This window comes from Amia ocellicauda, chromosome 22, assembly GCF_036373705.1.
Source record: "Amia ocellicauda isolate fAmiCal2 chromosome 22, fAmiCal2.hap1, whole genome shotgun sequence".
Lineage (NCBI taxonomy): Eukaryota > Metazoa > Chordata > Actinopteri > Amiiformes > Amiidae > Amia > Amia ocellicauda.
In genome coordinates, this window is record NC_089871.1 from 17,385,676 (window position 1) to 17,413,240 (window position 27,565).

The window sequence follows — 27,565 nt, forward strand, 5'->3', positions numbered from 1 at the left end:
TATGTCCCCTGCTGGACAGTGGTGAGGCAAGAGACAGTGCCCTCTCTGTGGGACCTCCATGTAAACGTGAACAGAACATGAAGTTGAACCACTGAGGACCCAATAAAGACAACTGTAAACCCTACACAAAAAAAAGTGTATAAAAAATTCAGAAGGCCAGCCTCACCATGCTCACACAGGTAAATATAACATTCCCAAATTCACCTTTTGCTTGATCTATTAAAACTAAAACAATTTTGAGCCAACCACCAAAATGCACCAAAGTCACTGGAACACGATAATCCAAAGATCAGTCAGCACATTCAACTGCAGCAGAGGTTTTTTCCCTCCCAGTTTTGCCTGGCATTGATAGACTTCACTGTTATGAATAAAATGGATGAAATGGTAATGGAAAACATTAAACATATATTGAGATGTACACACAAATACATTTGATAGACTTTTATACACATTGCATATTTTCAATTAAGAAAAAATAAATAAAGCAAATGAGGGGGAGGACGCGGTCAAACAGGTCTGAATGTCTCCCAAAAGCTTGACTACAGCTAGGTCCTGTTTTGGGACAGTGTCTGGGCCCTGGGCTCGCGGGCACAAGGCGTGGGACACTTACTGGGTGACGTGGGAGAATTGGCTCCTCCATCCGTGGTAGTTGTAGCGGATTTGGAGTCGGGTGGTAACGTCAGTCGGGACATGCCAGGGGGAGGCGGTGGGGCCAGCATCTGCGAGGAAATGTAGTGGCTGGGCACCTTCACTTGACCACTGCCGTTCAGCTGCAAATGAAGAGAGAGCACAGTCAGCTACAGGAGCTGATACACAGTCCTGCTGGCTGGCTGGCTGGCTGGCTCAATCTGAAAAATCTAATCTCGCCACTGCAGCTCACTCCGAATCAAGCGTGACCGGAGACAGACGAGCGCCCTCTGACCTCACAGATCTTCCATGTAACTCGCGATTACGTGTAGCCAAAATGTTTGGATCTTGGCTCGAGAGACTCAAAGGGGGCTGTACAGTAGGACTTCTCGATATGATGGGGTGTGATGATAGACTGGCTTATCTTTCCTCCTTATGCTGTGGGATTGCTCAGGTCAACACCAGAATCAGCAAATTCTGGGCATGGCCAGGCATTTCTGCCTTACTACACCACGGGCTTAGATACAAGGAATCTTTTTTTCGTATCATTTTCATCTCAGAGATGAATTCCTTTCACTTTGCATGTAACAGAGATTAAGGAACCATCTGTTGTTACGGTATTGTACAGCACTGCTGAACAGGCTGCACACAGACCCTGGCAAACCAATAACTCACAAAAAATTAAGTAGCCATGTGTTGCTTTAGTTAATCCAGGCCTGCACCTGTATAATGCTAACGGGAGCTTTGCACACCCACGGAGCAAGAGTCTCAGGAGGAACTCTGACTATACAAAAGGCAATTCGGAGCAAACTCAACTACTAGCTTAATTCCTCGGCTCTATAGGTTTATTAGCAACAGTGCCCCTTACAGGAAATTTGCTCATGCAAAGACTATTCCAACAGCTTATCCACGATTATTCTGCAAGACAGTTCACAAACTGTGTGTTCTTGTTAAGCGTCTAAGCAGCCATACAACTGGACTGTGTAATGTAAAGCACTGAACATCGTATTGTATTGTATTGATTGTATCGTATCATGATTCCTGTAAACCTTGTTATGTCACCTTTGAAAAAGGTGGCAGCTAAAAGAATAATTAACTGATAATGTCGATAGAGCACAGGCAAACTATGCTGTTCATACTCTTGCCTTTCTAACACGGACATCAGAAATTCACATAACTTACATATTTGAAAATATATGAAGTGTCTGATCATATTTACATGTTACAGAGTTTTTTGGTTCTTTAATATAAACAGAGCATACTTGGGTCACTGTCTGTTGGGTGACAGGTAATCCCTCCTTGGACTTTCCACTTATCTGTCTTCTGAGCCAGTGGGATAAGAAAATGTCACAGTCCACCCTCAGCTCCAGAGAGAGTGTGTGCTTTGTATGCAGGGCTAACCAAGCAAGATCTACCTAGAGAACATACAAAACTCTGCAGCCACACCATTATCTATTGTAAACAGCTATGTGGCTTGAAAGACCAGATGGAGAAAAACTCCAAATGTCTTTTGTTCTCTTGCCAAGAGACTGCTATTGTGCCAGTTGCCAGTATTTCTACTTTCAGAACTGAGCTCTAAAAAAATCGGATGGTCTACATAAAGTTGACTCCCGGGGATTGCCCTAACATTTCTAATAGCGTTACTGCTGGAGACTCCTTAGTTTCGTGCTTTTTAACGATGTAGCCAGAGATGTTTCAAATATTTGAACACGTTATCTAGAAAATGATTGGAACCCTGTACTGGTGCAAAAAACACACACGTTACTGTGCTCAAGGTAAAATACACAGGACATGGCACTTCAGAAACAAAAAACACTTACAGTCATGGAGCTGAAACCATTTCTAAAAGGTTTGTAACGTAATAATTTCAATTTTAAGTGCCCTACTATGTACAAGGTACTGCAGCACTTAAAAAGACAGCATAGGGCATAGTGCCAGTAGAAACCTCCTGAGGGTATGTTTTATAGCTTTTACCAGCTTCAGTCTCATCCAAACAACCCTGCGTACTGATGCTGTAAAACTGGTTGGTGCCTGAATATATTTAGGTGTTATTTAACACTTAGAGCTAATTGAATAAGTTCTCAGGAAAGGTGAACACATGTACATGAAATTAGAGGGAAAGGTGGAAATCTGGAACTTACTGAAAATACTTATATATTGACTATATCCTTGAGATATTTTAATGTCACCATACTCGGGACTGGGAGCATAAGAGGTATTTAATCAACTTCTTTAAAACCCCTCTGTAGTCTGAAGTCAATCCTGGTCTACTGCCACTCTGTTATCCTTCACTAGTACTTAAAACAGTTGCTCTGATTTTACAAGCAGTTAAGTTACTAGCACCAGGAGAAAAGGCACTGTAAGTATCTAGTATTCACTAATCTCACAGTGCAGCTGGGACAGTACACAGCAATTACCTCAAAGGCTTTGATTGTGCTAAAACACCCAAAATGTGTCTGACTGCTTTCCTCTGTTGAAACTGTTTTACTGTAATAAGCTTGGCAGTTACTTTGTTTGTTTTTTATCACTTCACACCACTTTAATAATGCCGGTATGTTTTGTACTCTGAATCCTGAACAGAAAAGCACTGCTTAGGAGTCTGCTGGAGTGCAGATGTAGCTCGGACATCAACCTAGGACTCACCCTAGCCTTGGCAGTCTTTTGCCCACACAACTCAGAACACTGCTGTCTGCCCCCCTGCCCCCCCATAATAAAGTATAAAAAAAAAAAACATGAAACTAATTGTTTGCTGGGATTTTGATGTTATACATATAAATAAGTATACAATTGGGAACATTTAAAAATAGTCTGGATAGGATCCTTGGATCACTTAGTTTTTAATGGACACCAAACGAGCACGATGGGTCGAATGGCCTCCTCTCATTTGTAAACTTTCATATGTTCTTATGTTCTAATTACAGTTTTACATTTAATGTATTTACAGTTTACAATAATAATCATCATTTGAAGTGTGGAATCCTATCCTTGTATTCCATCTGGTTGTGTGATCTGCTGATGTAATGAAACATCCACAATGTACAGTATGTACAGTATCTCCTACAGTGCTTTGTAGACAAGCTGTACAGGAAATTTGAAACTAACACTTTCAAATCTCGCTTCCTGCATCGCTTTTGTCTGGAGTGCTTTTCTCATGTTACTGGAGCACAGCAACACGAGTCCGCAATGGATTCAAACTGCTGGATGGGTGAGGAGCCTGCCTGCATTAAAAAGGGATAACAATAATTGCTCTGTGTTATTCACACAGTTCACTGAGCTATCTGTGCCTCACAGCATTTTTGTTTCAACAATAACAAAGAGAAAATAAATAATAAAGAAAAATTACCAGCCTCTTTTAAAGACCATTCTTAATTACTGCCTGGAGAACAAATGAGTGGAGAAGATGTTCGAAACACGAGCGTCTTTGTGTAATTTGAGTTTATCAGCGATCACGAGGCATTTAATTAAGCCGGGGGATTTTCTAGCCCTTGCTTGTGTTGCAGCGAGGATTGGCACTGCTGCCAAGCTGTTTAATTAAGTTAACATAAAGCCACGACACACACGGCAACTTTCCAACAAATATTTACGCAATGTTTTCTCACATGAAAGCCCCAATCTTCAGAGTTCATGTAGCATGGAGCATAATCAGTCTGAATGTCAGTTTTGTGAAGACAGCAACATGAAGCCTGCAGCTGAAAGGTTCACTCAAGACATCACTACAATTCAAAAAGGCAAATTGCAAACACCATCTGCCTTCCACATTGCTGTACATCCTCCATCTGACTGATCTGAATATATGGTGTTCCAGTAAGTCCAGTCCACAGTGAGAACAATTTAAGCATATAACTCTAAAGCTTTGAATGGAAAGTAAGCATATTGAAAATTATGGTTAGCTCAAAATGTCAAAATGTTAAAGATGCCTTCCAAAGACTTCAACAGACTGAACCGTGAGAAGAGACTCAAAGATATGAAAAAACTGGGAGACATCCAGGGGGTCAGAGGGGAAGGCATGTTGGATATTGTAAAGTGAAGAGTGAAATAGCTTGTTAGTAATCTTAACACAGTAATGTGAATTGAAATCTTTATTACAGTAAGTCTGTGGGTATGACAGATCCGGCCTTAGATCTTACTCTCTTTGCATGGCTCGCCAATTTAATGGAGCATTGTACAAAGAGAGGTGACATCCACAGAGATCCAAAAGCACTATGATATATGACAGGATTACTGTCAAAATAAGGCCTTTTGACACGATTCTGCATGGAAAAACACAGGTACTTGTGTTTGTACAGAACTGTGCTTCTGGTCAAGGTGAAATGATAATTAGTCTAAGAGGCATCAAAACCAAGGGCACAATACATCAGCTATTTATATATCAGATTGCTTAGTTAAGTCACCAACACAAGCAAATGAAAAGTCACACGAGCCAGAGGACAGCCTTAAAGACATTTCTTAGCAGCCTCTGACCTTGCTACCCTGGACAGCGGCCGGATGACGCACAAGGCACAGAGAGAGAGGGGCTGACTTACCGGTCCAGGCTGTTGATTGGATGGGTCACAGGCGAGAGAGACGAGATCCTTGAGGGGGTCCTGCGTGCCGAGGTGTGGGGGGTAGCGGATGGCCGTGTGGGGGAAGTAGGTGGAGGCTGTCTGGGGCAGGATGGAGGTCGTGGGGAAGTGCAGAGATGATGAGGGGTGTGGACTCCTGGAGATGCCTGCTGCCACAAATGGCATGGGAGGGGGAGAGAGAGAGAAAGAGTATGTTAGTTACGCTCTCATAGCAGTGAGAGTAACACACTGTTACACAACAAATGTACAAATGTGCAAAATTTTAGGTGGTGCCCTTCTTAAGGTAACCAATGGCAACAAAACATAGTTCATTCCAGCAAAAGTTTATCAAATCTGCTTACTTAACCACTCATTAATAACAAAGCGAAAATGGTACTTTTGCCTCTTTGTAGTGATTAAAGCACCACCCAATCTGGTTGGAAATCAGTTTCAAAATTAAATCAGACAAAATCAAAACTACACCCATTAGCAATCCATTTGTGCTTGGTGTCATTGCAATGCACAACCCACATCAAAAGAAAATAAATATGTTTAAACCTGTCCTATTAAATAATATATTTCAATGTCTGTATAATAGCTTAATGTAATCTTCTCTTTCTCCCCTTCATGCAATCCATAACATTGTTATGCAGACACAGAAAAAAACATTGTGTTTAATTAATCAACTGATAATCCTTAAAGAGAGAATAAGAATTGCAAAAATAGGCCTGTGAATTCATACTTATTTTAGAAAGAGAAAATATGAATGGGTAAAAATATTGCAGACAATCTGCATGCAAAATAAGTAAGCTGGATATTTAAATAGTTTTCTTCTGTGGTTAATGTAATGTAAAACTGTCTACGATTTATCATTGTCACTGGCCCTGAGTTAGGCTAACACGCTGTGGATATACAATGAAGTAATGCTTCTTGAGGCCCAGCAGACCATTTGGGATGGTACATTTTGCTGATTGCAGTGCTTTATGTACCTCCTGTGAAACTAAATTTGCTGACAGTTTAAGAATATCCACTCGGAATGTAATCACAGGGGTTTTAACATACTGGTCTGTGAATGTCTATATGAGTTACAAATTAAATCATGTTCTAACATGTGCCTTAAATCACAGCATTGTTCAGCGTGGTCTGTGCCCTCCCTGTCAGGTATTTCATGATTGCTCATGTTGATCCTTTCTTTGTATTATCTTTTCAAGACTTGTTGCTCTCTTTGATAGACAAGCTTTGTGTATAAGGGAAAAAAAAAGTTTGTATAAGTTAATTTATATCATCCACAGTGGTAATTTTCTGTTATCGCTATAATGTGTTAATTCTGCTGACTTATGGTTCCGTGAGGCCAATTTATTTTACGGCTTCTTAATTGTTCATGCATCATTTTGTTAATTTACCTTTGTGGATTGCCGCTTGTACACAGCTTATGCTTTATTGTCTTGACAACAATTAGCTGTCAGAATGTGCTCAAACCTCACACTCTGTACAGCTTCATAAAATCTCAACAAAGAGGCCCTGTTCATGGATAATGACATCAAGGTTTTGTGCGGGAACAATTCCCCTGTAAAGCTTTATGTTTGCTTGAGAAGAGTGTAATGAGATGAATGTTTCTATTTGGCTTTGGCAGTGAAATTGAAATCTGAAGTTCTAGATTGAGACACACACTACTGTACACTGAAATCATTCATGGTAGCTATTTCAGTAGGATGTTGTGCCCATTTTGAGTTATGGGTTGTGTGGTTGCGAGTTTGTAGAGCAGTCATGAGGAGAGGCTGAATAGGTACCCAGAAGTAGTGAACTACATGAGCTATAGATCTACAACCTGCAGCTACACACACAACTGTGAATCTGGGATGTCAAATTGCATGAACACTGATGGGACATTGAAACCCTATTCAATTAGAGCAGTTTCCACCTCAAGGCTAGCAGGTTGGACAAATAGGAAATAATGGAGGTCAGGCCCAGTTGTGAGTATGTGTTGTGAGGGGGCATGCGGTCTTGGCTCACCGCTGTGCACTGCGATGACGGGCCGGTGGTGCTGGGTGAAACTGGTGAGCCGTGGTGAGCTGTCCTGGGGGGAGGGGCTACTGAATGGAGATTTGTCCATCTCTGTCTTCTTCACTGTGGGAGAGATACCTGAATGCAGAAACACAGACAGTTGAGCCAAGTCAAGTTATATTAATTATTTCTTCTGTATCATAAAAACATTTTTTTTTTTAAAAGGACTGCATCAAACAAGGTCAAAGAACTGATAAAAAGGCATGGTAGAAACAAAAGATCAGATTCGTAATAGTCCCAATTTTTAAAACCCGTGACCACAAATAGTACAAGAAACTCACTGTATTCACAAGCATTTTAAAGGCAGGGGTGCAAAAACAGCTGGGTTGTAACTGGTTGTGTATAAAACTAAAAGGAAAGTTAAAATAATTAACAGCAGCTTATACTCCAATTATCACTTGTCACCAGATGGAGTCAGTATAAACAAGGAGCTAAAAATCTATCATTACAATATGGCTTTAAGGCCAACTGGTGAGCCATGTTCAGTATCATTTAGCAGCATTTTCCATGTTTATCTATTTCAATTATCTTAATAAGCTCTAGATTTGAATACCAACATGAGACATTAATTCATTTCAGTTAAGTGCAGGCAAGGCTTTTAAAAATGAGTATCATTAGAGACACTTCCTACAGTAATTCCCACCTTGTCTCAATATGAACAAAACATCTTTCACTCATCTGTTACACACAACAAAAAGCAGATGTAGGCACACTGTTACAACACTCCTTTTATGGAGTTGTGCTGATTTTATTTCTTAATTGTCTGTAATCCAAGTAGTCCATGCTGTGGAGTGTTGGAGGTTGTGTCCTAGTTTCACTTCGCCTTCAAACAGAACCCACTTTGTGGATGTTGCCCCTGGATAACCAGAGTATGTTTTTTTAATATTTTATTGACTGGTAAATCCATCAAAAGTTATCCGCAGCTCAGGGGACAAATGTGTGTTGCCTGATTGCTATGCCTGCCAGTCATGTTCGCTATTGCAAACAGCAGCCCTAGTTCTGCAGACAGCCTATAAAAGAAACGTCAAGCCAGGCCACCTAACAACAGCCCTTTTTTGTTAAGGAAACTCTCTTTAAACACTTGTTTAAGAAGTCCCGTAAAAAATATAAAATGCCAACTTTAAAGACAAGGCTTCAATGCTTCCAGGCCAAACCCTGCACCTCGTAATTGTCCAAAATGGTTCTCTTGTGGCAGTTTGTTGTTAACAGTGCAGCAGTGCAGTGAGGAGTGGATTGCTTAAAGAAAAAAAAAATGCAAATCTCTGCACCAGTCAACAGCACACTTCTAATACAGTATTTTGGAGGGGAATACATAAAACACCTTAATTCCACATACTGCTTCTGAATAGACCCTACAGTTATGTTCCAGAAACCAAGAAGTAGAAGAGGCCAAAAGTACAACCCAGCCCTACCTGCTGGAGGGATTAACTAGACTGATGTAAGGTCACTGCAGGTTCCGACTGAGGGGTGCAACATTACTGATGATCTATACGAACTGTGACCGGATTTAAACCTTTTTTTCTCTTATTTTTAAATATATTTGTAATTGTTTTCCAGCTTAAAACAAAATAAATGTTTAACATACATACTTAAATAAAGATTAATTCATAGATAAGTGAATACAAAATCAAATTCCATATATCAACTGAAGCAAATTATACAGATTTAAACCTTTTAAGTCATTAGTAAACACAAGGGAAGTAGTCTTGCATACAAACAGAATGTGGACACACATCTTCAGCTACTGTTCCACACCTGCACTTCCACACGGTGAAATTACAGAACTCAGCTATGAGTTAATTATTTTTGCATAATAGCTTCTAGTGTTCATTAAACTCATCCAACACCCTGGAATGTCACAAAACAGCCCCTGTGGGGAAGATTACTCTCACTGAAAATAAATCCTTCAGGTCTAAAGCAGTACACTACTGGACCAGATAATAATGTTCCTCCAAAGATCACATTGTCTCCCTGGGTTCTCAATCACTTCTTGGTCTTTAATTAGATAAACTAAAAAAAAAGAACAATTATTTATTTGCCTGAGTATCGTGAATTGTGCCATTTGAAATGTTAGAAGTGTACGTATGATGCCACTAGACAACAGTAATACAAATAATTTTCTCCCCTTTAAATCACTTTTGTTTAGTTTTTTCCAAGCTTGGCAAATTCAACATTCAATGCATGCAATTCTTTAAAACAAAAAACCTTGAGTTAAGTTCAGAGCCCTAACGCTTACCTCTCTAGCTCAAGCAATAGAACAATATTCTAAATGTGATAAAAATGCCATCAAACAAAAGGATCAGTTGCTTGGTAAACAGGTGAAAAAACAAAAATGTACTCAAGTGCAAAACAGCAGAGCATGTTATTTTTCATTAATAAGTCATACAGATATGTTACATAAAGGTGTAGCACTAAAAGGCCTGATTGGTGAAGAAAGTGTTACATGAAGTATTGATCCTTATTTTCTGGGTACCATCCTAATTTTTTTTACATTTTGATAGCCAAAGCTTAAAAAACAACAAACTGATTAACTAAAAATAAACGGGAAACAAAAACAAAAACAAGGAAAGAGGAAGGTACCAAGAGTGAGCGGCTGGTTAGTTGAATGATCTTCTTCAGGTTGATTTCTCCTCTCACAAGAATGGAAAATGAATGGCCCTGGGCTATGTCAATATGTGCAATGTTTTATTCATATGCCTGTGTGAGAGTGTGGCTTAGCGGGAAAAAAAAAAAAAAACACAGCTGTGTCAGCAAGGCGTGCTGCAGTCTCGATACTGCCATGCTTCTACTTTGGGAGGGCTTTCCTTTTACCAGATAGCTTGAGGCGCTGCCCCTCCTCTGTCTCCACTCCCCCAACGGCTGGTCATTGCCCCCTTCCTCTCCCCAGCAATCAACTGAAACGCTCATTAAAGGAGGCCTCATTAAGGAAGTCTAGACAGGAAGAGTGGAAGGCAACCCCAGTGCCTTGCAGAGCCGAGGGGGGCAGCAGGGTTACTCTGCTGGCCTTCACCGCACTGGGGTCAACAGCAGGGTGACAGCAGGGGGCACATTGGCCACAGAAGGGCCCATCCCGGCACACACTTATTACACAGCCCGGAGAACAACAGCACAACAGTACTTGGCGATTCAGAAAAAATAAAAAAACACTTTTCTTCACCCAATAATAAAACAACTGGGATTAATGCAGGGGAAGAAATCTGGAAATGAGTTGCAAAATTTGGCATTCGCCCGTTCCTGTGTTTCAGTATTGGTTCATTCAAAAAAATGTCAAAATCAAAGCAGTACTCCATTGAAAACAAATGTAGATAGGTAACAAATCTGCACAGAAAAAAGTGAATTCCAGGCTAATTACAACAAATTCATCCAGAAAACAAACACATTTCTTCAAAATCAGCCAATGTACAAAGCCGACTTACATACCAAACTGCATAAAAATAAGCCTTTTCTATGACTGTCTCTGTCAAACACTCTGATGATACACAAGGCTTAACTGCTGGACACTGGGTTGTTGGTGCTTTCTCCAACTTTGTGCTAGGTGTTGTTGCAAATTCCTGTTATCACATTTGAATACAGGCAGGGCTCTGTGCTTTCCTGTCTCAAGCAGTTTATCAGTGAGCACTCTAATATAAAGACTTTTTTACTGGCAAGGAGTATCTTTTATCGAGGTCCAATTATGTTAAAGAGGGCACCACTTCGGCAGACACTGAAATCCAAGGCTAATGGAGCTCGAATGACTTCTGAGAGGCATTAAACAGCATTAAAATATTGCTACAGCAGGCTACTCAGCAGGCAGGCTCTGTGGTCACAAAAACGACTGACTGAGGATAAAGAAAATCAACAGCTGCTTCACCCCAAAACATGAATAATAGCGTTCCAACCATTGGCAGAGATGCATTTGGAGTGGCCTGTGTATCCCATGATGCAGCCTAAAGCTTCAATGCAGCCAGTATCTCTGCAAACTGCTCCATTACATTTCTAAAATAATCACACTGCAAAGAACTAGTCAAGGCGCCCAAGATTTTACGCCATTCTGAATTCCATTAGAGTTACAGACAAATGTATTCATGGTCACAGATTCAGTTTTACAAATTAATTAGTCAAAGCTTTTGAAGATTTTTGTTTGTGTGTGTCCAAACCTGCTTCTTATTAAGTGCATGTTACTTCTAAATGAAAAGCAGGTTATACTTTCTGAATTGATTATCCTGAAAACACAGCCAAATGGACGATTAGTACTTTGCTGATTTAATCTTCATTTTTTAAAACACTAAAATCATGACTTCTATATATGTAATATATATGTGGTAAAGTGAGCCCTTTACTGTGAAAGTGAAAAGAAGTAGACATAATTCTAGCTGACCTAGTAGAACTCTATTGGTGGGTTTCACCACTTGATTAGCACTAGTCTAGGACTACTCTACCTAAAAGTATTATCAATGTAGTCTGATGAACTCATACCCAGCTCAGCTCTGCTGCTCCTTCTTAGCAAAGTTGACCCAGGAGTGCTTTGTAACCAATCGGTAAACCACCTACAGGCTGAGTCAACCAGTGAGCTGTGTTAGATGAAATCCTTAGGCGAGCTTCACACACTGTATGTTACAGCACTAAAGTATTCAACCTATTCAACTTGAATCTCTTCAAATAAATAAAGTGATCTATTCCATTCCTGAGATTTTTGCTGATATATTAAATATTGGCTGGGTGATGCATGGTCCACAGAGGTCTACAGTGCTAACCAGCATCTTTCACTTGTAATATTACTGTGAAAATGGCTTTAAAATGCTCTGGACAGCTATTTTAAGGTTTTTTGATTAACTGATGCAGCACTACAGGGAGACATAAAGCTGGCTATGCAGACAATCAACAAAGAGTGATTGGAGGTCCTCGTGGCCTTGAGTGCAGTTGACAGGTTTATCACTGGCTCTCCTTCAAGCTCACTGCAGACTCCAGAAACACAGGGGTGTACCAGGAAATGGAGAGGAGGCCCTCGTTATAATATGTGGTTTCTTCCATTCAGAAGTTAAGGATTCATGGGGCAAATTAACATGCCACGGTGAAGTGGTTATTTCAACTGGGTCTTGCATGATAATGCTCTTGAATTAATATGCTTCTTACAACCAAATTCATATGAGATGCAAAGCAGCTCCCTTGTGTTTCTAACAAATAAACCCATGAGAAAGAATCAGCCAATGGACAATGGGGGGCGGGCACCTATTCTATATTACAACACTGAGATTTGGAGAATGTTACAGCAAGAGCAAAGCCCCCTGTTGACTCAAAGAACTGATTGAACAACCCATGAGAAGACCCAATGGGAACTGAGAGTTTTCTTAATAGCCCTCAATCAAATCCACTTTGCAGACAGGGACTCTCCAAACTCTGAACTGAAAACACAGCAATTGCTAATCAAGGAAAACGAGGTAATGGATGCCAATGTCTACAACTCTAGTACTGATAAGTCACAGCCAAGCAGACGTTTTTCTTAAATAAATATATGACAAACCGGAATGAAACCCTGAAGACCCTGTGGCTCTCCAGGATCGGTGTTGCAGATCACTGGTTTAGACTAATGCTAGACCTAGATTATCTGAACATAAGAATATAATAAACACACACTTCTTTCCCCAGCTGGTTAGCACGTCCTTGGACTATTTACAAGGACTCCGGAGTGGGAGTGTGGCAGTCGTGAATAAAGAAATCTGGAACACTAAAGAAGACACAAAATATAAATACACGGTCATCTTGGCCGCCTGTTTGAATGGTCTGTTTTGAAAGCCGTTCATCAAGGAAAAAGCTTAGTTTGTTATCTCCATGTTTTTTTTACTCTTTCTATTTAATTAATACATATCTTATAGCTGCAGTACTTCTGGAGGGCTAACAACAAAGTTTTTATTTTTTTGGTAGGGTTTCATTCACTTTTTAACAGTTATACATGAAAAAGCAGGACGTGTTTCATCTGCCTTTTGAAGAACATTCAAGATTGTAAATACAGATGGAACATATGATAGGATTTGGATATCTTCTCTTATCTGAGGTTTAATGAGTTTTAAACTATGTAAGAGAACAAAGAAAACATATTTACATTTTTGCAATAGGCATGTTTCTAACTAAAGTGAAACAAAAAAGAATTAATACAAATATATATATACAGCTCTGGAAAAAATTCAGAGACCAATTAACATTGATTTCTGAACTTGGAGTTCCCTTAATTTTTTCCAGAGCTGTGTATATATATATATATATATATATATATATATATAAATTATAGGTAGGTAGTGGACAAAAAATTGAAATGTAAGGTTACTTAATAGTGTATTGAGCCAAGACGTGCAGCCATTACGGCCTGTATGCACCATGGAGTAGAGTCTACCAGTGTCTGTAGGAGGGATGCAGCACTATTTTTCCACAAGCAAGTCAATCAACTTGGTTGCTGTCTCAGGCGAATATCTCATAAATGCTTGATTAGGTTCAGATCTCAGGAACGAGAAGGCCATGACATATGGGTGACCACTGGGCGACCATTTGTGCTCTGTGGCACTACCTGTATATATACAAGGTTTGTCTGATTCGCCAGATTAATCATGGAGCTCCTTTAAAGATGTTCACATTTGAGCTTTCAAAAAATATGCAGTCAGCATGTCTGAGGCTCAATGTGGATGTTTTGAATATTGACATACCCTTCCAGAGGCCATAAACAATGGATTCCTGCTATGAAAACTTTTTTGTTAACATTGACAGGAACAGAGAAATGGCATCTGTAGGAAGCTTAACAATGGACTGTGGAGCACAAAAAAAACAATTACATATTTGGTGCATCTCGAAAGGAACAAAGAAGTAGCTATTGTTTCAACAAGACAGCCCTTGGTGCAGCGCAGTTTGTTGTGTACACGTGGCAGGGATTCACAGCCCCTGAGTCCTTGATCAGCACATATATTAAGAATACTTCACATCTTTGTTTGTTTCCCACACCGTGCGGAGGATACTTAGGATTTGAGGAGAACTAAAGGAAACAGACAAGACTGTCTGAAATGACTCCCCTACTTTTAATCAATCATATAGTTTAGTTTCCCACTAGGTACAATGCTCGATTCTTTTAGAAACCTAATAACGAAGCATAATGTGCAAATAAGTATTCACGAACACTTAGTTTTAAGGTGTCTACACACTTCTGTTTTATTTGGGGGGAAATAAAAATATTTCAGACGGCTTCTGCAAAAAGTGTAAAGTATTCAGGAAGAAAGGGTACCTGGACTCATAGACTATTGCTTATTTAGGTATTATTGTTTTTGATGTACAGAAATTACACCAGCACAACTTTTAAACTAAAGTGTTTCTCATTAAGTTTCTCGTTAAGTCTGACCACTTAATTAAAAAAATAGATTTCCACCTGACCGAAGCTTTTAGCACCACAATGGAGTAAGACTCGTACTTCTAAAACCTTAGGTTAGGTTTCAATAATCACCTCCCTTCTGTCCTAGTGTAACCAGAATGAAGCACCAGCTGAAGATTGTGACAAAAGATGATGCAAGGCTTTGGTAGATTCAGGACTGACGCCACTTCATTCAGAGGAATTTAACAGCCAATCAGTTTAAATGAAAAACAAAATAATTAGAACCATACATAGGGAATTGCTTTTAAAAAAATACACAGAATGAGAAATACCACCAAAGCACCGTAAAACAATGAAAGAACATCTTAAAATATTATAATCTGTGTAATCTAGGCCAAAACTATATTTAACTATTAATTAGCCTGGCTCCTTAAACCCGCCCAGAATTTTGTTTGGTTATCTGATAACATTGTTTATAAAAGAGGCCATGTTTCATTTCAGTCATATCAGACAAGGTACATTTTGGCCCAGCGATTAAAACAATGAAGAGAGCCTGACTGTAACCTATTCTAGGCTTATTTAGGATGTTCCCCTGGCCGGAAGCTGAGAACCAGCCTAATTAGACACCACTGGCTCTCTTCTTCACTTGGTGAAACGGGCAGCCATCATGAAGTTTTTCTTTTTTGCTAAATTAATGTATTAGTATTAATACATAAATCATCACTGAAGGAAATGTGATGTCATGGGATATATTGGAAGAAGGGCCTGTTTTTCTGCAATCTAATTTAATGAATAAGGTATTCATTTGATATTCACTCAGCTGCTTTAGTTATTTAAACACCTTTCAGCATTTGAAGACAGCACAGTTGAGAAGCTAAACATCCACAAAGCTTTAAACAGCTTTTGATTTGAACAGCAATGAAAACAAGCATTTAATAGGAGCAGGTTAATAATTGATTGAGGATTGAGCCTGTACTGAGCATTTTTCCAGTTGTGGTGCTGGACAATAAGAACATGTCCAAATAATGCTTCAACTGTGTAAAATGACTGACTAACAATTGTAAGATTCGTTTAATCTTTATATCGACCAAACCAGAGATTAATCCTTACAGTAACTCAATTCCATGCTGGAAGTGAGGGACCTCATTGCTTACTAAAGTATTTGGATTATCTGGCTGACCAAATAACTCCTGATTGCATAGAACAACTAAACAGGCAAATATGCAAACAGGAGTTGCTGAAGTTTTAATTCAGTGTTTTTCACCTCTCGGTGTCCTATGTCCATCTTTGATCTGTTCGGCCCATTGCCATTTTAACCTTTCCAATGATGTTTCATATTTTTGTTTTATTTTAACTTTTTATGATTTTGTTCAATTTTGTTTACATATATTAATATATAACCATACCAGTACAAGACAGATGAAGAGAACAAATACTCTGAAATGCCCTGATAGGCCACACTAGAAGCCCACAAAACAAACTCACTGCCAAACTGAGGAGTTAAATGGAGGACTTGACACTCCCTGGGGAATCCTGTCACAACAGGCTAGTGATAATATAGGCCCAGACTTTGACTAGAAATTAAGGCCAAACTTTGATTTCCCTGCAGAGACCTTTACCAATAATATTTTGTATTTAGCTTTCAAAGTTAAACAGTGTTCCATAAAATGACAAAGCAGAGTTCCAGATCAACTATCTTATGATTTGACTTTCCTTTAGTTGGTGTACTAGCAAATCACCAGTTGGAAAACAGTTCTATGGCACTACTTCTTGGTAGATGTCACACTAACCCCCCCAATGTGAAGTGAGAAATCTCCATGAAAGAGGACCTGTTACAATGGCAAAGCTTTTAAGGAGCTGATATTAGAACATAAAAAGAACATAAGAAAGTTTACAAAACGAAAGGAGGCCATTCGACCCATCATGCTTGTTTGGTGTCCATTAATAACTCAGTGATCCAAGGATCCTATCCAGTCTATGTTTGAATGCTCCCAAATTGTCGGCTTCAACCACATCGCTGGGGAGTTTGTTCAGTTTGTGACAACTCTATGTGTGAAGAAGTATCTCCTGTTTTCTGTCTTGAATGCCTTTAAGCCCAATTTCCATTTGTGTGTCCCTGAAGATCTCCTCTGGTTTGAGGTGCTCAATGCCTTTCATGATTTTGAAGAGTTGAATCAAGTCCCCATGTAGTCTCCTCTGTTCCAGGTTGAAAAAATTCAGTTCCCTCAGTCTCTCTATAGGACATTCTCTTCAAACCTGGAATAAGCCTAGTTGCTCACCTTTAGAGCAGCAATTTCTTTCTTGAAATGTGGTGCCCAGAACTGTACACAGTATTCCACATAACTAGTCTAACTAGTGCATTGTACACTTACACTTAACATTACTTCCCTTGTTTTAAATTCTACACTTTTGACAATATACAATAACATTCTGTTTGCCTTTTTTATTGCTTCCCCACATTGTTTGGATGGAGAAAGTGAGGAGTCCACATAGACTCCTAGGTCTTCTAGTTCTATTCCTCCCATAGTGTAATTATAGTGGACATTTTTGTAACCTGCATGTAATACCTTGCACTTGTCCACATTGAATTTAATCTGCCAGGTGTCAACCCACACCTGGAGATTATCTAAGTCCCTTTGAATAACCTGTGCTGCTGAGATTGTATCTGCTATGAGCCACTAACTATAACTATACTATGAGTTTGCTAACTATACCAGAGTCCAGATCATTAATATAGATTAGAAAAAGCAAGGCCCTAGTACTGATCCCTGTGGAACTCCACTAACAAACCTCACTCCAGTTAGAAGCAACTCTTCTAATCGACACCCTCTGTTTCCTAGTTCATAATCCATTCACTTATATTATCCTAGAGCTTTGGTGTGGAACCTTATCAAAAGCTTTCTGAAAATCGAAGTATATCATATCATATGCTTTCATGTGATCTACAGCTGCAGTTGCATGTTCAAAAAACTGCCTTGTATAAATCCATGTTGACTATCACCAAGAATATGTTTTTCAGGGATACTGGGTCAGGGATGAAAACAAATAGGAAGTGGGGGGAAATGCTGTGAACAATTTCTGCATTGCAGCATCCATTTCTAAACAGTCCTTACCCCTTTTAACTTACACAACAGCTAAAAAGCGAAATACTTCAGTGACTAACTAATGAGAAATGTCAAGCAATAAGTTATGGTAAAGAAGTGCAGAGCTAATCTAACATGTAATTTAACCCTAGGCTGCAAACCTCAAAAACTCCACACTGCTACAGTGGTTGGGTCTGGAAGAAGCATAAAAGCAATACAAATAAAAATGATCACAGAGAACAATTTCTGTTAAACTGTAGGACAGAAGGATGAGCATAGCAATGTGTGTCTCTGTAATTAAATTATTACATGCCAAAAATCATGCTGGGTTTCCTGGACCCTGCGGTACATACAAGATTATGAACTAAGAGTGCTGATTTCAGGCAAACATTATTATGAAACCTCAATTACATATGCAAGAAAAGAAGAGGCAAATTAATGGAAATCCTTAATTTAAATAAGGTGCTTTTGCATTTGTGGAAAAAGCTTTGGAAGAATGGATTTTCTAACAGCATGGGGTATTACTTAATCCCATGTGACAAGATAAACTGAGAGAGTAGTTAGTAGTTATGAAGAATTATTCATAATTATACTGCATCATAATTGATTACTCCAGAAAAGCATTATCTGAGCAGATCAGCATTTAGATATGAAACAGACTGTCATAACCATGTAACTGCGATTGGATCACACTACTCCAAATCTGTAGGGTAGGCCTGAAGGGAAACTGCAGGAATATTGTCCACATTTTTGAAGGCTTACATATTATTAGTAAATTATAATCAGGGTTACAAGACACAAAAATGTATTTTATCCCCCCAAAAGCCTAGTCAGTGCAGCAGCCATTCACAACTTCAAAGTAGTGAGGGGACAGGGGGTGGATATGAGTCAAAATTACTCATAGTACAGTACAGTACAGTACAGTACACATTACATTACATTTAACTACTGCCTTTAAGTTTGTCTACAGTTTTATTACAGTGTGACTGATTTCTGATCAAAACCTGAGTGGGTTGTTTCATTTACTGTAAATACACACATACCCACACACAAACACAAACACAAACACACACGTGCTCACATCCACACATACACACGATCGTAGGAAGTCATCGTAGGCCCACAGCCCCAGTAAATACAAACTACCCACTGTGTCAAGCGACTGTCAGTATTATCACTCACCCCCTTCAATCTCTTCCTGCCAGTTTCGGCTGCTGCTGGCTGGGGAGTTGGGCGAGGTGTAGAACTCCCCACTAGGGCTAGTGTCAATGTCATCTTCCATGGAGCCCGATTTGTGCCTTTTACTCCTGTAGTGAAAAAAACAAAAAACAGACTCACATTCGCAACAATTTGGTAACAGCTATATAGAAAAGAAAAAGAAAATCACATTTCTTACTGCAGATGGTCAGATCTTTGTTTAATTCTTAGTGCTACAAGCTAACTAAGCATACAATATTTGCTGTATCTGGCAGGGTATTTTGCATCACAGTGTCATTGGATGATGCTGTGCTGTATTTTTATACATTACATTTACAGTGACTTCTAGAATTTTGTGTTCCCTTGGACAACGTTGTGAGCAAAATAAATAATAAGAAAGAAAGAAAGAATAATAAAATAATAACTCTGAAATTGCATCTCCCAAATATGTTATTGTGCTGGGTAAATATAATAATAATAATAATAATAATAATAATAATAATAATAATAATAATAATAATAATATAAAATAATACCCACACACTAACATATATGCTCTCCCCAAAAATATATATATAGATATGAGCAAATTCAGATCTATACAAGATCTTCATCAGAATAAAAGACCTTGCATACAAATCACTTTTAAATATCATCTCATACATGTGTAATCTATTCACACAATCAAGACTCCAACATAAACAATCCATTAATTAATCAATTAGTATAATATATACTGTGTCCAATTAATAACATATAATAAAATAATGACATTGATAATAGATTGTCCCACGCCCTATCCCTGCTGCAGAGCTGTCTGACAGAGACTCTGTTGTGTATTACTATCCTGACAACATTTGTAATACGATTACATTTTTCTAAAAGCTGTATTACTTCAAACCTATGGCTACTTGTAAGTCAAGTCAAATCCACTGCATATTTCTAACCAGAACAGCTACACTATGAATGCACACTGGTAAAGATGGATTTGCAAAGACTCCTAGTTCAAGCCATTTTAAGCCAAATTGGACTGGACATCCCATAATCCCAGATAAAATACTACACACTGGCTGCCATCCCAGTCAAATCTCCACTTAAGCCATTTACAAATCTCAGTGCACTGTCAAAATGAAATGTTTTAGTTTTATTTTAAAATCTCTGCTTTCCCCCCTCTGCCATATCTGCATATTTCAGAGGTGGCACTGTTCCACTTCTGTTTTGTGGTTGGGTTTATTGAGTCCCTGATCTTAAAGTGTGGACATTATTGGCTTGGGTGGAAAACATGAGTTTGTGTAATGAAGGATTTTTTCATAGTGAGAAGATGTATCAAAGTATCAATAGGACAGCAAACTTAACTGAATATTCACAGATCTTCAGGAGTTCCTTGGTAATTTGAATATAGAATTCAAACGATTTTACCAAAAACTTTCCTTGAAAAGCAATTCATATCCCACCATGTAAAATTTATAATTTGATGTATTTTTTAGTATTTTATGAAATCTGATCAGATGGATTGATTACTTATTCTGCTCCTCCACCCCTCAAATTGAGTGAATTTGATGTTCACTCAATCCCCCGGTATTTGGGGGATGAAAAGAGTGACATCAGCATCCAGTTTTGGTAGAAGAAGAAGAACATGGAGAGGACCAACATATAAATTACTCCACAATCTGGGCCTTAACAATACTCAACAATAAGCACCAGAGGCTGTCCAGTCCAATAAATTATGCCTTTGCTACTTCTGGGAAGCTCAGAATTATTGCTGTGCAGTGTGTGATTAAGCATCCTATGAAATGCCTTGGTTGTTTAGATTTAATTTTAGTCCAGAGCTCTCTCCCTGCTCATTGGGCACATACTGGTGGTACTTACCCACTGGACGAAGTACTGGGCAGCGTCCTCCTCATGCCAGCTCCAGAGGGGTTCAGATCGTAGGCCAGGTGCCCCTGCAGCTCCCCCAGGGAGAAGTTGGGGCCGGTGCCCGTCACCACCGGAGCTGGGCAGACACAACAAGAGCAGTCAGATACAGGAGCCACACTACACGACTCACTGCAGCCTGAGTGAGCTGCTACAGTTACAAAAAAATAAAATAAACCTATGAGAGTACAACAAGGTTACCATGGGAAGTGAAACGCCATGCATTTGGCCACAGAAGGGGACAACTAGTACATGACAAAGTGAGACTGCAAAAAGTTTCCACAAAAGACATTCTTCATGCGCTTGTGCTTCAGCTTATTCGACAGGGCTGCCAATAACGTTCAGGCTGAGCCTTATTCAAGGTTTGGACCCCAGCTCTGTGGAAGTAACTGCTGACCCTGTGACTAAATACACTACTGCCTGTTGCCTTGCATTGTGCTAACAGGGAGAAATGCACACCAAATATAAACTGTGTCGAGGGACATGTATTTGACAACGGTGACACCTGGGATCCTTCTTGCCACTTGCCAGAAAACTTGGTGGAATCTACCTCCCTCCCAAGCTTGCAGGAAAAGGGGTATCTTTAAGCAGGCACTAATGAGTTCAATCCCATTGTCCCATTGGGAATTGTTTGTTTACCAATCAAGAATGCTATCCTTCGGTGGGCTAGCTTGACCAACAGCCTGGGTGAATAAACCTAAAGCATCTCAATGCCGGTCCTGTACACCTCCAATTGGAAACCCCACAATGATCACTATGAATATTGGCTGTGATGGTATGAAGGGCACAGCTGTTCATTGTCTGTAGCCATATGCAGCTCTTATGAAATTTCACTTCTCATGTTACCTTAAATGTGTCCCCTTTCACGGCCATTTGATCATTGTTAGCTGCTGTGCCTTGCTAAAGGAGGCAGCTTGCTTCACAAATACCCTACAGATAAGAGAGAAAGCACAAGGCAACTCAAGAGAAACACAGTCTGTTCTTATGGCAAGTATCATTATCAGTTATGAGAAGCTGTCAGAGTACAGGATATGTTATCAGATGGTGAAAGACATAACTGCAGTTCTACATTCTCTTAATTTTGTGGAGTCTAATAAACTAAAAACTAAAACAATAAAAAAGGACCTGGAAACTGGAAACTGTCATTCAAAACAGCAGTGCGATTAATGCAGATTGCCACACATTTGTCTGGCCACCAGATATCCGGTCACATGAAAGGGCTGGGTGTCTGGTCTACCTCATTGCTCACAGCAGCAGGTGTTAGGAATGTCAGAACTTGCATCTGCAGAATTTTCCAAGCTAATTTCACTGTATGGCAGAAGCTGACTTAAACAACTCCGAGATCAATGGTAACACAATTAATGGAAAGCGTCTATCGGACAGTGGGCACAGAACATTCAGAAGAGAGGACGCAGACCCTCACTGGTAATGCTGACAAAGATGTATGTGTCCTTTAGTCACAGTAGCTCTGAGCTTGTGACAAGCTCTACAGGACAAGGTGTGCTCAGTCATGTGTAAGAAGGCATATTTTAAATCATTTTTGTTATAGTATGCTTCATCTTTAAAAACCTGCCAATATTTGACAATGATCTTCCTGCAATGTGGGGCTGAGTAATTGCCCTAGTGTGTATGGAACAATGATAATTCACAAGATCACAACAACTGGCTGTTTCTGTGTATGGAACCCCTCCTAAAGTGCCTTGCGAAAGTATTTACCCCCCTTGGCATTTTTCCTATTTTGTTGCCTTACAACCTGGAAAGAGAATGGATTTGTTGGGGGGTTGTATCATTTGATTTACACAACATGCCTACCACTTTGAAGATGCAAAATATTTTTTATTGTGAAACAATCTTTAAGTCATACCACAGATTCTCAATTGGATTGAGGTCTGGGCTTTGACTAGGCCATTCCAAGACATTTAAATGTTTCCCATTAAATCACTTGAGTGTTGCTTTAGCAGTATGCTTAGGGTCATTGTCCTGCTGGAAGGTGAACCTCCATCTCAGTCTCAAATCTCTGTAAGACTGAAACAGGTTTTACTCAAGAATTTCCCTGTATTTAGCGACATCCATCATTCCTCCAATTCTGACCAGTTTCCCAGTCCCTGCCGATGAAAAACATCCCCACAGCATGATGCTGACACAACTATCTTCACTGTAGGGACGGTGTTCTCGGGGTGATGAGAGGTGTTGGGTTTGAGCCAGATATAGCATTTTCATCTGACCAGAGTACCTTCTTCCATATGTTTGGGGAGTCTCCCACATGCCTTTTGGCGAACAGCAAATGTGTTTGCTATTTTTTTCTTTAAGCAATGGCTTTTTTCTGGCCACTCTTCCGTAAAGCCCAGCTCTGTGGAGTGTACGGCTTAAGTGGTCCTATAGACAGATACTCCAATCTCCGCTGTGGAGCTCTGCAGCTCCTTCAGGGTTATCTTTGGTCTCTTTATTAGGTTTGTTGTGGTGGCATATTCTTTCCATTTTTTAATAATGGATTTAATGGTGCTCCATGGGATGTTCAAAGTTTCTGATATTTTTTATAACCCAAACCTGATCTGTACTTCTACACAACTTTGTCCCCGACCTGTTTGGAGAGCTCCTTGATCTTCATGGTCCTGCTTACTTGGTGGTGCCCCTTGCTCAGTGGTGTTGCAGACTCTGGGGCCTTTCAGAAAAGGTGTATATATACTGAGATCATGTGACACTTAGATTGCACACAGGTGGACTTTATTTAAATCATTATGTGACTTCTGAATGTAATTTGTTGCACCAGATCTTATTTATGGGATTCATAGCAAAGGGGGTATATACATATATGCACGCACCACTTTTCCATTTTTTTTTTTTTTTAATTTAGAATTTTTTTAAAGTCCACACTTTATTTTTTTCATTTCACTTCACCAATTTAGACTATTTTGTGTATGAAAATCCATTTAAATTACAGGTTGTAATGCAACAAAATAGGAAAAATGCCAAGGGGGGTGAATACTTTCACAAGGCACTGTACATGCCTTTTCTCCATGCTAATCCCTCCATTGACCACAAATATCTAATTTCACAATGTGAGGCCCATATACCTCAACATACTAGAAACTGCTTGCTGCTGCAAATTGATCTTAGGCAATTGATTTCCAGTCCGATTGCTCTAACTGATGCTAGGAATATGCACAGTGTTATTATTGATGCACTAGTTTCAGCCAGTTGATTAATGCCCTGCATTACAATGGGCAGCATGTAGTTATTATGAATTTTGTTCAGTTCTAATTAAACAACACCAAATACCCTCTGGTGGCCAAACGGTGTGTCGCAGTGTTGCGGTCACACATTTTCCCCACAAACCCCTTCAGTTTTCAGACTGTATGATTTATGAAGCACTCTGTACCTTCATTATACAACACCGGTACTGTGATGTCATCAATTCTTGTCATAGTCTTAAGAATGTCATGTTACAGAAGGACACAGAGGCTCAATACATTCTTCATTTTGGGTTTTTGCCTTTTTGTAGCTGAAAGTTGAAAACTTGTTCTGCAGTAACGAATCATACTACCAATGGGCATTAAAAAAGTCTCTAATATTTTCATAACCAACCAAGTTAAAATTATTCTCTCAGATAATACAGGACAGCTGGACTCTCAGCGCTTACACTGGCAACTTTGGGTGCAAAACTGTAAGTACCTTGATAAACAGTGAAATGTGACACTACTGCAATAATCAGTGAATGATGATTAAGGCTAAGAATGCAAGGGACACATTCTGTCCTATTCATTTTTTATTGCTTTCCTTAAAATTTTTTCTACTTATGTTTTTTAACTGAGAAAACCATTAAAAAGTCAAACAATTTAACTTACAATGAAAATGTTAATTGTGATGTACATTTAAGCACAGCCATTATCTATGGTGTTTTACTTTGTAGCATGCTACAGGAGCTATTAATCATAAGTGTCCATAATTTATACAAAAACTGTTTCAGCAATGCAATTAGGGACAAGATTCATTTTGTACTGTGCTGCTCAACACATGGCCCCTGACTAACTCACTCCAGATGGACAGGTACAATCCATTTAGAGATGATTTTTTAAAACCATTTTGTAGAACTTCACTTTGAAACAAATGAAGCACCTCATACCTGCGACCTTAAGCAGTTATCAAAAAATGAAATGTGAAGAGGCATGAAACTTATACTTCAATCAGGGATTATATAATACATTGTAAACTATTATATAACTGTCTGCCCTCAAAACACACTTCTATGCCCAGTCAGGTGATTTTGAGGGTCATATAATGTTCCCAATGGAGGAGGTAGGACTCGTTCTGCACAGTAGTTGAATCCACTCCAGTGGGGACTGTGGCTTCTAGGACTCCTTGTATTACACCAATCAAACGGGAAAGCAAATATACCAAGCTCTGTTTCACCTGATTTAAGATCCACCTCAGTCCATGCAGAGTTTCTTAAATTGAGGTTAAGAGAGTCTGAAGTTTGAGAACTTCTATGCAATGCGAGTCCTTTCCCCAACCAAGGTTACCATAATTTAGATTAATTCACATCATAGATTAGATAAGTAGATAGATAGATAGATAGATAGATAGATAGATAGATAGATAGATAGATAGAAAGACAGACAGATACCATCTAAACTGACAGACTGATAAATAGATAGAATGGCTATTTTATCCAGATATTTTTCTCGTATTCAACCAAATCAGCCATAATATCAATCAATGAGAGTGTACACACTAATGTAGGATATTCTCTGGTCCCCAGCCACAATAGGCAAATTAGTGCAGCAAAGGAACAATAGACAGAAATTCAGAACTGAAAGATTTGAGATCTATAAGATCTGTAAGTATGATAAGAGAGGTTTGCTCAACAATGACAAATATATTTCCAAATTAAAGAGGCTACAGGAGACTGTCTCATCCCCCCCACATCCCTCTACAGTGCTGCTACAGAACAAGGCAAAACAAAGATTCCCAGACTATTGAATACAGATTTAGAGATTAAAGAGATTTAGAGCAGAAAACTGTAGAGAATCTCGTCTAATCATTTCTAATTAATTTGTTAAGCAGTGATATTTAAACAATATGCTTGTAAACAGTAAATCTTGTGTATATTTTTGCCTCTGCTTAATTGGTTCCATTTATGTAATCTAATAAACTGTTTTTCATATCACTGATGTAAAAAAATAATTGCTCTAAGTGTATGTACACTTCCCATTTTAATTAAGTTTAATACAAGAAAAAAAAAAACGACCTAATTAATAACCTACCTCCACCGCAGCAACTGATTTCACAGTTCACCGCAGTGATTAAATCTATTTGTTTTTTTACAGTGAAAATGTAACACTGTAAAAGCACAGTTTGCATACTGCACTTCTTACCTAATGAATTCTAAGTGACAATACATTCTCGATAACGATCAGTAAGTCTAAAAGCCTTTGTAGAGAAAATACTAAATGGAAAATGGTAAGTTTGGGAAACATGAATTGTTATGCATGCCAAAGCACTGCTGCTACTGCCTAAGTAATATACTGGTAACTTTTTTCCCCACTGTTCACATTTTGGGAATCTTTGGGATGTCTAATGTGTAAGAACAAATCAACCATTTTACAGATTAGCATTCGTGTACAGGGGCATGGCAAACGCATCCCAGCAGTACATGTCAGTATCCCACTTTCCTCCCAGACTCCCACCCATCTTCATTTCCCTCCCTGATGAATGTGTCTGCTTGCGCATGGTTGGAACAAGCGAACTATATCATGGGAGTGCATGATGATAGTTAGACTTAGAAGACTGAACATCTCCCTCTCCCTCTTCTGCGCTAGAGGCGAGCTATAAAAATGATAGTGCTGTCAAAATTTAAATGAAAATGAATGTGTTGTTCAAATGAGGAAACAGGTAGCAATGCAACAATGGCAATGTCCATGGGCAAGATGTACGAGATGTGTTGTGCTTTAAGTGGTTTACATTGTGTCATCATAATCCTAGTCAGCATATTCTTTAAATCTAATTGTTTCCCCTCTCAGCCTTTCTGCTCTCTTCGTTATCCTCAAATTCAGTTCTGCTCACTGTGATCTGCTCTGTGATCTGGTGAGAATGCCAAATTGATTTGTCTCAGGACCAACACACCACAGTCACTCTCTAAAGTCTGAAGAGGGTAGTTCATTCCATGGCATTTCCCAGCATTAAGTACACAGCTTTGTATGGTAAGAAGCCTGGTCTTTATAAAATCAACAATTGCCTTCATTGAGAAACAATGCTTCTGCATAAAAAGCATTCCATTCCTAGGACATAAACAACTGACTACAATGGGAATTGCAAAAACAATACAAACATATTGACACATTTTGAAATGTAAATATAATTTCCCCCCAGCATGAAATGGGACTGTCTGTGTTTAGGCTTTGTAAACCGAAGCACTATTAAATATATTTTTAATTCTTTCTCCAAACGAATACACATGCATACACACACACACACAAGCAGATAAATGTGTGTCTGTTTTGAATATTGAAAAAAAAAAAAGTGTGCTGTGTGTTGTCTTTTCATGCTGGGAATAAGTCACCCTAGTGGATGACAGTTCATGTTCTGCTCATAACACATTCAACATTCACTCATAAATCAATTTATTAGAATCAGGCAGCAATTTTATTTGATTCCCCAAACACTGCCAAAATGAATAAAAATATAAGTAAGTAAATACTGATAAAAAGGGTCTTACTTCTGGAGACTTGCACCAATTCTGTTACATTAAAAACTCCTGAAGTCACAAAGCTTTCCTGAAATTCGGGGGCATCTGTAAGAGACAGAGAGGAGAT

The 27,565-nt window shown here is 39.0% G+C and overlaps 1 protein-coding gene across 5 annotated transcripts in view; it reads right to left on the reverse strand.

The window, feature by feature from the left end:
* nfic (nuclear factor I/C) overlaps positions 1-27,565 on the reverse strand; it is a 173,689-nt gene that overhangs the window by 31,541 nt on the left and 114,583 nt on the right. For 2 of the 5 annotated variants that reach the window (XM_066695196.1, XM_066695194.1), the window contains exons 4-9: positions 27,469-27,543; positions 20,709-20,832; positions 18,825-18,949; positions 7,182-7,310; positions 5,151-5,338; positions 611-770 (exon numbers count right to left, since the gene is read on the reverse strand). In XM_066695196.1, the coding sequence (XP_066551293.1) occupies positions 611-770; positions 5,151-5,338; positions 7,182-7,310; positions 18,825-18,949; positions 20,709-20,832; positions 27,469-27,543 (801 nt within the window). The remainder of the gene's footprint in view (positions 1-610; positions 771-5,150; positions 5,339-7,181; positions 7,311-18,824; positions 18,950-20,708; positions 20,833-27,468; positions 27,544-27,565) is intronic. The other 3 variants (XM_066695195.1, XM_066695198.1, XM_066695197.1) reach the window with 3 other exon arrangements.